This window comes from Leptopilina boulardi, unplaced genomic scaffold (genome assembly GCF_019393585.1).
Source record: "Leptopilina boulardi isolate dan_hultmark-lab unplaced genomic scaffold, ZJU_Lbou_2.1 LbouV2_31, whole genome shotgun sequence".
NCBI lineage: Eukaryota > Metazoa > Arthropoda > Insecta > Hymenoptera > Figitidae > Leptopilina > Leptopilina boulardi.
In genome coordinates, this window is record NW_026137874.1 from 3,222,070 (window position 1) to 3,237,417 (window position 15,348).

At 32.8% G+C, this 15,348-nt stretch overlaps 2 protein-coding genes across 3 annotated transcripts; both read left to right on the forward strand.

The window, feature by feature from the left end:
• Window positions 1-139: 139 nt before the first annotated feature.
• Window positions 140-12,317, forward strand: LOC127283180 (mucin-2-like). Its single transcript, XM_051307888.1, has 16 exons — window positions 140-222; window positions 453-1,227; window positions 1,465-1,926; window positions 2,044-3,685; window positions 3,758-3,848; window positions 4,164-4,279; window positions 4,498-4,612; window positions 4,690-4,814; window positions 5,640-5,796; window positions 6,224-6,519; window positions 8,067-8,154; window positions 8,451-11,023; window positions 11,099-11,189; window positions 11,312-11,427; window positions 11,496-11,598; window positions 12,045-12,317. Exons 1-15 carry the CDS (start codon window positions 168-170, stop codon window positions 11,580-11,582), a joined length of 6,789 nt encoding a protein of 2,262 aa, XP_051163845.1. The 5' UTR covers window positions 140-167; the 3' UTR covers window positions 11,583-11,598; window positions 12,045-12,317.
• On the forward strand, window positions 6,006-8,591 carry LOC127283379 (zonadhesin-like). Of its 2 annotated transcripts, none has more exons than XM_051308205.1 (8): window positions 6,006-6,127; window positions 6,224-6,519; window positions 6,747-6,852; window positions 6,929-7,050; window positions 7,265-7,779; window positions 7,876-7,991; window positions 8,067-8,154; window positions 8,451-8,591. In XM_051308205.1, the coding sequence occupies exons 1-5, from the start codon at window positions 6,073-6,075 to the stop codon at window positions 7,430-7,432; spliced, it is 747 nt and encodes a 248-aa protein (XP_051164162.1). In that variant the 5' UTR covers window positions 6,006-6,072; the 3' UTR covers window positions 7,433-7,779; window positions 7,876-7,991; window positions 8,067-8,154; window positions 8,451-8,591. The 2 variants fall into 2 exon arrangements, with proteins under 2 accessions (XP_051164162.1, XP_051164163.1); XM_051308206.1 differs by having other exon boundaries at window positions 6,224-6,507.
• Window positions 12,318-15,348: the final 3,031 nt, after the last annotated feature.

A 15,348-nucleotide genomic window follows, 5' to 3' on the forward strand; every position in this document is an offset into this window, starting at 1 on the left:
CGATTATATTATACGTGAAATTCAACAAAGGTTTTAACAAAAAAGCAATGTAGATAAAGACATCTTTCTTCTATTTTATCAACACTATTGTTAATAATTTTTTCAGTAATGTAACATTTCGTTTCTTGTTAATAATTTTTCATTATTTTTGAGTGCTCATTCGGAATATGATGTACATTAAAATTGTGATGTTTTTCTCCTCACTTTTCTTCTTCTTAATAGGTAAATGGTTCATCAATTATATTATTTATTGTATTATATATATTTACTAGTAAAAAAAATGAGTATAAATTCACTTTTTTAAATTCACAAAGGAATATCAAATCAACAAACTTGTACAAGCTTGGAAAATGCTGTAGCAAATTCAGTAAAATGAACAATTAAAATGACTTAATTTTTATATCAATTCAAAGTAAAAGCAAATTAGGATTTTAAATTAATGTTTTCTTTAGCGACAACTGTAACGACAGTTACAACTCAATCCACTGTTTCAACAACTCCATCAACAACTGCGTCAACAACTCTTTCCACAACTTCAATAGCAACTCCATCTATAACTGCGTCAGCAACACCTTCCACAACTTCAACAACAACTCCATCCACAACTGCGGCAACAACTCCTTCCACAACTTCAACAACAACCACATCCACAACTTCGTCAACAACACCTTCCACAACTACAACAACTCCATCCATAACTTCAACAAAAACTGCGTCAACAACTCCTTCCACAACTTCAACAACAACTCCATCCACAACTTCAACAACAACTGCGTCAACAACTCCTTCCACAACTTCAACAACAACAACCACATCCACAACTGCGTCAACAACACCTTCCACAACTACAACAACTCCATCCACAACTTCAACAACAACTGCGTCAACAACTCCTTCCACAACTTCAGCAACAACCACTTCCACAACTGCGTCAACAACTCCTTCCACAACTTCAACAACTCCATCCACAACTGCGTCAACAACTCCTTCCACAACTTCAACAACAACTTCAACAACAACCACATCCACAACTGCGTCAACAACTCCTTTAACAACATCTCCATCCACAACTGCGTCAACAACACCTTCCACAACTACAACAACTCCATCCACAACTTCAACAACAACTGCGTCAACAACTCCTTCCACAACTTCAACAACAACTCCATCCACAACTTCAACAACAACTGCGTCAACAACTCCGTCCACAACTTCAACAACAACCACATCCACAACTGCGTCAACAACTCCTTTAACAACATCTCCATCCACAACTACGTCAACAACACCTTCCACTACTGCGTCAACATCTCCATCTACAACTGCGTCAACAACTCCTTCCACAACTTCAACAACAACCACATCCACAAGTGCGTCAACAACTTCATCCACAACTGCGTCAACAACTCCTTCCACAACTTCAACAACAACCACATCCACAACTGCGTCAACAACACCTTCCACGACTACAACAACTCCATCCACAACTTCAACAACAACTGCGTCAACAAATCCTTCCACAACTTCAACAACAACCACATCCACAACTGCGTCAACAACTCCTTTAACAACATCTCCATCCACAACTACGACAACAACACCTTCCAAAACTTCAACAACAACTCCATCCACTACTACGTCAACAACTCCTTCCACAACTTCAACATCAACCACATCCACAACTCCATCCACAACTTCAACAACAACTGCGTCAACAACTCCTTCCACAACTTCAACAACAACGATCACATCCACATCTGCGTCAACAACACCTTTCACAACTACAACAACTCCATCCACAACTTCAACAACAACAACCACATCCACAACTGCGTCAACAACACCTTCCACAACTACAACAACTCCATCCACAACTTCAACAACAACTGCGTCAACAACTCCTTCCACAACTTTAACAACAACCACATCCACAACTGCGTCAACAACTCCTTTAACAACATCTCCATCCACAACTACGTCAACAACACCTTCCACTACTGCGTCAACATCTCCATCCACAACTGCGTCAACAACTCCTTCCACAACTTCAACAACTCCTTCCACAACTTCAACAACAACTGCGTCAACAACTCCTTCCACAACTTCAACAACAACTGCGTCAACAACTCCTTCCACAACTTCAACATCAACCACATCCACAACTGCGTCAACAACTCCTTCCACAACTTCAACAACAACCACAACTGCGTCAACAACATCTTCCACAACTACAACAACTCCATCCGCAACTGCGGCAACAACTCCTTCCACAATTTCAACAACAACCACAGCCACAACTTCGTCAACAACACCTTCCACAACTACAACAACTCCATCCACAACTTCAACAACAACTGCGTCAACAACTCCTTCCACAACTTTAACAACAACCACATCCACAACTGCGTCAACAACTCTTTTAACAACATCTCCTTCCACAACTACGTCAACAACACCTTCCACTACTGCGTCAACATCTCCATCCACAACTGCGTCAACAACTCCTTCCACAACTTCAACATCAACCACATCCACAACTGCGTCAACAACTCCTTCCACAACTTCAACAACAACCACAACTGCGTCAACAACACCCTCCACAACTACAACAACTCCATCCACAACTGCGGCAACAACTCCTTCCACAACTTCAACAACAACCACATCCACAACTTCGTCAACAACACCTTCCACAACTGCGTCAACATCCCTATCGACAACTGCGTCAACAACTCCTTCCACAACTTCAACAACAACCACAACTGCGTCAACAACACCTTCCACAACTACAACAACTCCATCCACAACTTCAACAACAACTGCGTCAACAACTCCTTCCACAACTTCAACAACAACTGCGTCAACAACTCCTTCCACAACTTCAACATCAACCACATCCACAAGTGCGTCAACAACTTCATCCACAACTGCGTCAACAACTCCTTCCACAACTTCAACAACAACCACAACTGCGTCAACAACACCTTCCACAACTACAACAACTCCATCCACAACTTCAACATCAACCACATCCACAACTCCATCCACAACTTCAACAACAACTGCGTCAACAACTCCTTCCACAACTTCAACAACAACAATCACATCCACATCTGCGTCAACAACTCCTTCCACAACTTCAACAACAACTGCGTCAACAACTCCTTCCACAACTTTAACAACAACCACATCCACAACTGCGTCAACAACTCCTTTAACAACATCTCCATCCATAACGACGTCAACAACACCTTCTACAACTTCAACAACAACTCCATCCACTACTGCGTCAACAACTGTTTCCACAACTTCAACAATAACTCCATCCACAACTGCGTCAACAACTCCATCCACAACTTCAACAACATCTCCATCCACAACTACGTCAACAACACCTTCCACAACTTCAACAACATCTCCATCCACAACTGCGTCAACATCCCTATCGACAACTGCGTCAACAACTCCTTCCACAACTTTAACAACAACTCCATCCACAACTGCGTCAACAACTCCTTCCACAACCTCATCCTCGACTGCTTCAACAATAACAACTGAAGCATCCACACTTGCGACTATTCCATCTACTACATGTTCAGATACGGAAGTATATGATGTCAATGCCTTACATATAAATTGTCAACCTTCATGCGCTTATCCTTTAGGACAACTTAATTGCCCTCAGGTATTTTGATAGATTATTGTTAACAATATATGTTTTTTGATCCAAATTTGGTCCTCTTTTGTTGTTTTCTAGGGAATTTATCCAGGTTGTACATGTAGTTCATCATATCCCATTAGATACGCAGTTGGCGTTTGCATTCCTGCCGACTATTGTCCAACAATAAGTAAATATTTAATGCATGTTCTAATTGTTTTTTGAGCTTCTAAAAAATTGTTACTTTTCGCTATCTCATAAGTTATCGTTTTCATTGAAAATTTCGTTTCTGAATTCAACAGAAGTCTGTTAAATATAACAGATAGATAATAATCTTAATTTTTTAATTATAAAAGAGTATATTACTAATTTTTGTAATAAATTTTTGAAATCTTCGTTTTTAAAATTAAATGTGTGATGAAATTAAGGGGATATGTGCAATAATCGGAGTTGAAATGAATTTGAGAATATATCTTTACATTTTTATTATATCTATTTTTAACAGCTACTACAGCTTCCTCAACAGTTTGCAATGCCAATCAAACATATGATCCACATGCTGCAAATGCCCTCTGCAGACCATCTTGTCAGAATCCTGAAGGATCTATCCTGTGTGGTCCGGTAATTATGATTTTTTAATTTATTTGATTTTCCAGCTTATTTCTAACTCATATCCCAATTACTAATTCTAATTTTCAACGTGAGTAGAAAAGTTGTATTATAAACTATAATTTGAAAGTTATTTACATTCTTTATGATATTTTAATTTGTTAAATAATGTGACTTCGTACTGTATATTTCCAATATATTATATATAATTGTGTAACAATTTTTGCCAGAGATTTTTTCCATCTTGTGTTTGTCTACCAATGTTTGTCTTAAATACAAATACCAGACAATGTATTCTTCCATCAGAATGTCCTAACTTTGGAAGATATCCCGGTAATGAAAATGGTAATACAGTTTATTTATAAAATTAATTAATTATTTAATTTATTACACTTATTTGATATAACAATGAAATATTTTAGCTTATAGATTAAAGCGACAAATTTCATTTTGCGGGCTAAATGAATTGTATGATGCAAGAGCAGCACATCCATCTTGCAGACCTTCTTGTGATAAACGTCAAGGGTCATTGATATGCGATAAATTAGTAAATACATAATTTTCTTTATTTTATTTCCTTTTGCTTCCTCGTGGAGGAAGCTTTGTAGTCCTTTCGTTTATACAATTTTTTTTAATTGAAAAGATTTTTAAATAGAAAAATTTAAGGTTATATATAATAAAATCGTATTCCTTACGTCAAGACAAATCGATCGGTATATGTAAAGTATAGTTTTAATTTAAATTTAAAAAATTAATGAAAGTTAAAAAATCAAAAAATCACATTTTGGCTATAAAATTTTGTGATTATGTAAATTTAAGTTTATAGATGAAATGATTGTATTCCTTGCATGAAAACGAATCGATTGGTATATATAAAAGTTACATTTGAGGTAAATTTAATAAATTAATGTAAGTTCAAAAATAGAAAATTCACATTTTAGCTGAAAAATTTTGTATTTATTTAAATTCAAGTTTAAATATAAAATAATCGTGTTCCTTGCATTCAAACAAATCGATATAATTGTAAATAATTATAAATTATATATTATTTTTCACTAATATTAAGAAATTTCGGTTAAAATGTGAATTTTTGATTTTTTAACTTCCATTAATTCTTTAAATTTAACTCAAATGTATAGGTACTCAAATGTTTATATTATTATATTATTTTTGTATGTTTATTTCAATATTAATGCTTTCTCCACGAGGAAGAAAATTTTTTTGCTGATCGTAAAGAGGAAGCAAAATGTTCATGTAATGAACATCTGAATTTTCAACTTGTTTTCTTTATATTTATGAAACTCCAATTAATATTTGTTAATCAGGTACTAACATTTTTTTTCTACGTCAAGAATTTTTATTTATTGTTTAGCCTGGCCTTTATCCTGGATGTGTTTGCCAATTACCTTACGTTAGGTATAAACCTACCCAGCAATGCATTCTTCCAGAAAACTGTCCAAGTATATTCCTTTTGTATAATGATGGATATGCAAATAACTATAATAATTATTTTTATAATGGATTTCGTCGTTAGAAAATTACCACCTGTAATAATATTTATATTACAACTGTATTGCATGTAATGAAATATACTTTAGTCTCTATAAGTACAAATCTATGTGAAATTATTAAAATTCCAAACTTATGTCAATTATAGTAAGAGAATTTAGTACGTGAGATTTAACAAAAAAGCAATGAAAGATAAGGATTTCTTTTTACCATTTTATCAACACTACGGTGAATAATTTTATCAGTAACACAGAATTTCGTTTCCTGTTAATACGTTTTTTGTACTCATTCTGATTATGACGTCTGTTAAAGTTGTGATTTTTTTCTTATTCCTTTCCTTCTTATTGATTGGTAAACGGTTATTCAATAATATTATTCATGATAGTATATTTATTTGTAAAAAAGATGAGTGAAATGTTAAAAATTTGCTTTTTTAAATCTACAAAGAAATATCAGCACAATCCACGACAGCGTCTAGCTCTCAATCATCAACTGATTCAACGACTCAATCCACGACAGTTTCAACGACTCAATCATCAACTGATTCAACGACTCAATCTACGACAGTTTCAACGACTCAATCATCAACTGATTCAACGATTCAATCCACGACAGTTTCAACTTCTCAACCGTCAAATGTCTCAACAGTTTGCAATGCCAATCAAACATATGATCCACATGCTGCAAATCCTCTCTGCAGACCATCTTGTCAGAATCCTGAAGGATATATCGTGTGTAGTCCGGTATTCATAAGTTTTTAATTTTTTTTTTGATTTTACAGATTATTTCTAATTTTTATTCTAATTATAATTTTCAGCATGTTTACAATATTTGTATTCTAAAATACGTGTTGAAAATTATTTAAGTTTTTTATGATATTGCCACTTGTTTAATAATTTTGTTATTTTGTACTATAAATTAAACGAAAATTCCAATATATTATATGTAATTGTGTTACAATTTTAACCAGATATCTTTTCCATCTTGTGTTTGTCTACCAATGTATGTCTTAAATAATGCAAATAGTAGTCAATGTATTCTTCAATCAGAATGTCCTAAGTTTGGAATATATCCCGGTAATGGAAACAATAATACAGTTTATTTATTAAATTAATGATTTTTTAAATTTATAATAACAATTAAATATTTAAGCTTATAGATTATGGCAACAAATTTCACTTTGTGGGATAAATGAATTGTACGATGCAATTGCACCACATCCAGATTGCAGATCTTCCTGTGAGAATCGTCAAAGATTATTGATATGCAGAAAAGTAAATAAATAATTTTCTCCATTTTATTTTACCAGTTATTCTATAACTACAATTAACATTTGTTGTAATTACCACCTTTTTTATATTACATATTAATTATTTGTTTTGTGATAAGTATTTTTAATTTACTGTTTTTCTATCAATATTGATATGATTAATTTTATTACGTACTAAATTTATTTTTCTATTTAAAGGATTATTATTTATTGTTTAGCCTGGACTTTATCCTGGATGTATTTGCAAGAAACCCTACATTAGATACAGAATTACCAATCAATGCATTCTTCCAATCAATTGTCCAAATATATACCTTTTGTATAATAATAGATATAGAAACAACTTCAATAATAATTATTATTATTATAATAGATTTGGTCGTTAGAAAATTACCACATGGAATATATTAACAATATTTATATTACAACTGTATTGTATGTAATGTAATATACTTCAATTTCCATATGTACAAAACTATGTGAAATTATTAAAATTCCCAGTAAAACGTTTTTTAGTGAACAATTATTTTGTACGTGAGATTTAACAAAAAAGCAATGAAAGATAAGGATTTCCTTTTACTATTTTATCAACACAACTGTGAATAATTTTATCAGTTATACAAAATATCGTTTCCAGTTAATACATTTTTTCATTACTTTTTTGTACTCATTCTGATTATGACGTCCGTTAAAATTGTGATTTTTTTCTTATCTCTTCTATTCTTATTGATAGGTAAATGGTCTTTCAATTGTATTACTTATTATAATACATTAAAAACAAAGAAGATGAGTGAATTGCTAATATTTTGCTTTTATTTAATTCACAAAGGAATATCAAATCAAAAAAGAAAATGTACAGAGCGTATGGATGATGTGCCAGATTCAGTAAATGAAGCTTGCCAACCTTCGTGTACCAATATAAATGGAATATCACCTTGCCCTGAAGTAAAGAATAATAATTTTTCAGATTCACAAATTTTTGTTACAAGCTATACAAAATTTATTATATATTTTTTACAGACAACTACTACTAATTGCGTTTGCAAAAGCCAGTTTGTAAGAAATGATGCCAAGAAGTGTATTTTACCTACGAATTGTCCTGCGTCAGGTAATAATTAAATTTATTCAAATGTCTTTATCAATTTTTTTTATACTGTGTAGATTAATTGATTTTTGTCTATCTTCCTTCCCCCATATAAAGAAAGTATTTTATTTAACTATTTAAATTTTTGTAAATATATTAAATAAATTTTTCTCTATGTATTTATTCTTATTTCCTTGCAAAAGAATCACACATTGTGCAAGTGAAAAGAAATCTTAAAAACTGAGTGAATTTATTACTTTTAATTTTATATGAAATTGAGTAAATGCAATTTTGAAAATGTTCAATGTTGCCTCCTTTAGATACAACAGAACCGACTGTCACAACTGAATCAACTGTTTCAACTACTCAATCTACTACAGTTTTAACTACTCAACCCTCAACTACAACAACTCAATCCACAACACAGTCAACAACACAATCCACAACAACGTCAACTTCTCAACCTTCAACAACTCAGTCCACGACAGTCTCAACTACTGAACCATCAACCGAAACAACAACAGTTTTAACTACTCAACCCTCAACTTCAACAATTCAATCCACAACAGAGTCAACAACACAATCCACAACAACGTCAACTTCTCAACCTTCAACTGATTCAACAACTCAGTCCACGACAGTCTCAACTACTGAACCATCAACTGAAACAACAACAGTTTTAACTACTCAACCCTCAACTTCAACAATTCAATCCACAACAGAGTCAACAACAAAATCCACAACAACGTCAACTTCTCAACCTTCAACTGATTCAACAACACAGTCCACGACAGTTTCAACTACTGAACCATCAACCGAAACAACAACAGTTTTAACTACTCAACCCTCAACTACAACAACTCAATCCACAACACAGTCAACAACACAATCCACAACAACGTCAACTTCTCAACCTTCAACTGATTCAACAACTCAGTCCACGACAGTTTCAACTACTGAACCATCAACCGAAACAACAACAGTTTTAACTACTCAACCCTCAACTACAACAACTCAATCCACGACAACGTCAACTTCTCAACCTTCAACAACTCAGTCCACGACAGTCTCAACTACTGAACCATCAACTGAAACAACAACAGTTTTAACTACTCAACCCTCAACTTCAACAATTCAATCCACAACAGAGTCAACAACAAAATCCACAACAACGTCAACTTCTCAACCTTCAACTGATTCAACAACTCAGTCCACGACAGTTTCAACTACTGAACCATCAACCGAAACAACAACAGTTTTAACTACTCAACCCTCAACTACAACAACTCAATCCACGACAACGTCAACTTCTCAACCTTCAATAACTCAGTCCACGACAGTCTCAACTACTGAACCATCAACTGAAACAACAACAGTTTTAACTACTCAACCCTCAACTACAACAACTCAATCCACGACAACGTCAACTTCTCAACCTTCAACAACTCAGTTCACGACAGTATCAACTACTGAACCATCAACCGAAACAACAACAGTTTTAACCACTCAACCCTCAACTACAACCACTCAATCCACAACACAGTCAACAACACAATCCACAACAACGTCAACTTCTCAACCTTCAACTGATTCAACAACTCAGTCCACGACAGTCTCAACTACTGAACCATCAACCGAAACAACAACAGTTTTAACTACTCAACCCTCAACTACAACAACTCAATCCACGACAACGTCAACTTCTCAACCTTCAACAACTCAGTTCACGACAGTCTCAACTACTGAACCATCAACCGAAACAACAACAGTTTTAACTACTCAACCCTCAACTACAACAACTCAATCCACGACAACATCAACTTCTCAACCTTCAACAACTCAGTCCACGACAGTCTCAACTACTGAACCATCAACCGAAACAACAACAGTTTTAACTACTCAACCCTCAACTACAACAACTCAATCCACGACAACGTCAACTTCTCAACCTTCAACAACTCAGTTCACGACAGTCTCAACTACTGAACCATCAACCGAAACAACAACAGTTTTAACTACTCAACCCTCAACTACAACAACTCAATCCACAACAACGTCAACTTCTCAACCTTCAACTGATTCAACAACTCAGTCCACGACAGTCTCAACTACTGAACCATCAACCGAAACAACAACAGTTTTAACTACTCAACCCTCAACTACAACAACTCAATCCACGACAACGTCAACTTCTCAATCTTCAACAACTCAGTCCACGACAGTCTCAACTACTGAACCATCAACCGAAACAACAACAGTTTTAACTACTCAACCCTCAACTTCAACAATTCAATCCACAACAGAGTCAACAACACAATCCATAATAACGACAACTTCTCAACCTTTAACCACTCAGTCCACGACAGTTTCAACTACTGAACTATCAACTACAACAACTCAATCCACAACAGCGTCAACAACTCAACCTTCAACAGAGTCAACAACTCAATCCACAACAGCGTCAACTTCTCAACCATCAACTGACTCAACAACTCAATCCACAACAGCGTCAACAACTCAATCATCAACAGAGTCAACAACCCAATCCACAACAGCGTCAACTTCTCAACCTTCAACTGATTCAACGACTCAATCCACGACAGTTTCAACTACTGAACCATCAACTGCAACTACAACTGAATCCACAACACCGTCAACATCACAATCAACAACAAGCTCAACAACTTCAACGACAACTACATCATCTACAACTGTATCCTCTACTTCATCTACTGTAATAACCACAGCATCCACATCTTCAACTATAAAAACAACACTTGCAACTATTCCAACTATAACGTGCACAGAAAGAGAAATTTATGACCCGAATGCTTTTCACGAAAATTGTCAATCTTGGTGCGCTTATCCTTTAGGAAAACCTAATTGCCCTCAAGTAACTTCAAATAATAATATGTTTAACATATTTTGAAATGTGGAATTTAATAGTATAGTTTTGTTTCTTTTCTAGGGTTTTTATCCTGGTTGTAAGTGTAGACCAGCATATCCTATTAGAAACGCAAGGGGTGTGTGTATTATCGCTCTAAACTGTGCAGTAACAAGTAATAAACAGAATTTTTTAATTCTTTATTATTATCAAATTTTTTTTTTATTTTTTGAAATATCTAATGTAAATTCGATTTGCTACTTAAGCTTTGTGTCTATTATATTTATTTTCTAACAGCTACCACAACTGCTTCAACAGTTTGCAATGCCAATCAAACATATGATTCAAGAGCTGCAAATCCTAATTGCAGGCCAACTTGTAAGGATCGTCAAGGAGCAGTGGAATGTGATTCGGTAATTATAAGATCTTATTAAGATTTTATTATTATAAGAGCTTATTATTGAAAGAAAATTTTTTTCAGTTATTTTATCCCTCTTGCGTTTGTCTACAAATATATGTTTTAAACACAAATACGAATCAATGTATTTTTCCATCAGATTGTCCCTAAAGGAACAAATTATATGGTAATGAAAATGGTATTCTATTACATTAATTATTTAATCTATAACGCTTATGTGTAATAACATCTAAGTTTACAGAGTAAATCGATAAACTTCACTTTGCTTTGATAAATATAACACTGATTCTAGTTAGCTTCAATATTCTAACTACCATTGATTCTATCTGTGATTAATATTCTAAATACCAGTGCTAGTTACCAGCAATGAAATTTTAATCTGAAAATTATCTAGTTTCTATATTATTTACCTAAAATAAATGTAAAAGCACTAAAAATTTTGGATTCATATTCATTACATTTGGGTGTAACTACCACTTTTTTTTATATGTTACTAATTATCTTTTTCTAATAACAAATTTTAATTTCTTTTTTTCCATATCACTATTGAATTTAATTTAATGAGATACAAATATTTATTGACTATTTACATGAGTTTTAATTTATTTTTAGACTGTAATTTTTCCTGGATGTGTTTGCCTGAAACCCTACATCAGGTATAGAATTACCAATCAATGCATCCTTGCATCCAATTGCCCAACTGTATACCTTGTATACATATATAATGGTAGATATTTTGATTACTTCAATAATAATAATTATTATAATAGATTCCTTCGATAGAAAATTACCACCTAGAATTTATGTTAACAATACAATGTATTGTAATACAACTGAATTGCATGAATTATATAATGTATTCTAACTATATATGAATTTATTAAAATTCCATCATAGAACATAAATTTCCATTTCACTATTATCATGGTATTTTTCGCTCGAAAATTTTTGACATCTATTTAAAAATAGTTCTATATTATTTTATTATTTAAGTATAAAATATTCTTCGGTTAAGAAAATATTTATTAAGTATGGGAATATTTTTTTCCTTTTGCTCCTAGTACTAATTCTTTTCTCATATTATTTTAATATTTCTATATTTTCATAATAAAAAAACACACTGTCAATTTGGAAATGTTCAATTTCCAATAAAAAAAGTAAAAAAATATTGTCTCGTGTGCAATTTTAAATATAGAGAAAGTTTTTCCCTCTGAAGATGCCTGTTTACCTTGCCAGCACAAACTTTCATTCATACTTGTGCTCGAGGGACAGGTTTACGCACGGCACGATTGACCGTGCGCCCCTACGACATGTTTTATGCGAGCGTGTTTTCAGCTGCACACCTTTATAGAGGGTCATAAGGTATATATATAGGAATAAGATATATATGCTACAAGGTATAATAATATTAGGGTTCTCCCACGCATACACATAACGTGGTCACAACATGGGAGGTGGCTAGAAGTGGACCATCGTTTCCAATACAAGAGTTTAAGAAAAGATCATTTGCTGACAACAATGACAGCTCCCTACAGTGTCCTTCGCACTTTTATGAGATCTATTTTTTAGGGGTTTTTTTTTAAATTGCCCCCGTCTTTTTACAACATTTTAGAATGTGTCCTTAACATTTCTTTTAACGCCCGAGGGAATATATATTATTATATTTGTCCCAAAGCATGGGTCGAACTAGACAGATGCATCGGATCATTGATTTTTTAGAAAATTTTTCAAGACATTAGTACATTTAGTTGTGTCCCTTTTTTAGCACGTCAGTCATTTCAAAAAAAAGGGATTTCCAATATATTTTGAGTTGATACATTTGTATATGTCCGACAAAAAGGAATTGTTTATAATTTTTTATAATTGTTTATAAATATATGTAATTGGTAATAATTGTTCTATGTTTTTTTAGTTTGTTTAAAATATAATGGAGTGATTCAATAGACAAAATTTGTGAATCGACTATTTTAGGGGCAAAAAAATATTATTTTGTGAAGGAAAAAGTGAATCGAGAGGAGTTTGGCAATCTAGAAGAGATGGAACACGTGCGTCCAATCTCTCTAAAAATGTCACAAGAAGCACACAAGAGATTCATCAACGATATCCATCAAGTGATACATATACTTGAGCTTTTTTTACAAGCATTTTTCACTGCTTTTTTTGATTTTTACCAGGTCTAGAAAGATTCTATCGTTACTGTTATAAATTGTCTACAAGAAATTTAGTCTATGTATTTTATTATTATTTTGTTATTATATTGATTTATTATTATTTTTTTATGTATATATTTTGTTAATTTACGTATAGAATTTCAACAATTTCTTGACGTGGAAATTTCATTAATGTACATAAATTTTTCCAATATTTCTGTAAAGTTGTGCAAATATTGATTTTGAGGTAAAATTATTTTTAATATTTTCTTCTCTTTCTCTCACTCACGTTTGTAACGTAATATTTTTCCAGTCTAGTAAACCAACGTGTAATATATATATACATATATACGAGCACATAGTAGAAATGGGCGGCAATCATCCTTTCTTCATTTAATGTTTGCTGCCACAAATACATATGTTATGTGCCTATAAACCTCCTACGATGCGCTGCAAGTGTCGCGGTACAAACTACTTATCGAAATGAAAACAAAGTCAGAAAATACCAGAAGGACGGAATATGACGAGAGGCAAGTAGAATTTATACGAGAGTACATACCTGTTTGCGTTTCGAAAATTAATAAAAACAAAATTCATATATCCAGAAACTCAAGTATTTTTCAATTGCTTTGACGGGTTATATCTCACCGTCATTTCAAATTTTCCCCTCCCATATATGCATTTAATTACACACATGAAAATGCAATCGTCTGGGTATGTGAAATTTCATCATTTACAGAGAAAATGTACTTGTTTTTTTTTTGTTTTCCGATAAGCTTTAATCGGTACAAAAATATTATAGAGCGGTATACATTAATAATTTAAATTTTTAATAATTAGGATAAATTAATAGCTTATAACAAAAATGTTTAGTTTAGTTTCAGCCAACCAAAATTTGGTTACAAGAATTAAAATTGCCTAACCAAGCGATTTTGCTGCAAACACAAAATCTTTTTTTAATGTAAGAGTACTGGTAGTTTTTTTAAAGCCCTCACTAAAAAAACTGTTTATTCTTTTTTTTATTCAAAATTCCTTCCGCGCAATCATATTATTTTTAATTAAAAAAAAAATTCATATACTTTTTATTTGCCTAATAAAAATAAACGTTAGGAATGTTGTAATATTTGCACTTTTGCCATACTGAAACTATAAAAGTTTATCAAAACAGATCAATATGGCTTTATTTGCTTGTTTGCATGTAGAATATTTGGTGTTGACTTTTCATATGTGATAAAACGGATATAGAGACTACGACCTTTTGCTAAAATAAAGGCTCCAGTTTTTTTTCCCGCGAATTCAAGAAATTGTTATATAATCCTTGTTCTGTTATTAAATTTTTTTAATATTCAGAATTTTATATATAATAAGACCAAAAACCGTTTGATAACATTCAAATATATAAAAAAAAAAAATTAGTGTAATTAAAAAAAATTAATTAAATAATTAAAACAGAAAAAATCTTTGATTTTAAGTTCATGTAATTATTTGAAATTTTTGGAAAATTAATCACTTAATAAAATTAAGTAAATACCTCTGTGAAAGGCGGATCTCCATTGTCAATACAATATCCACATGGGTGGTCTTGTCTTCGCGTATAAAGAGTTATAATGCACCTTGCCAACACCCACGAAAAAGATTCTCTTATGTATAGAAAACGTTCACATATATACTGTTGCGTTGTCCTCAACATTATAACAATTATAGTATTATATCGATTGCCATATAGTGAATCGACACATTTATCATTTGAATGAAGCGTAATTTCA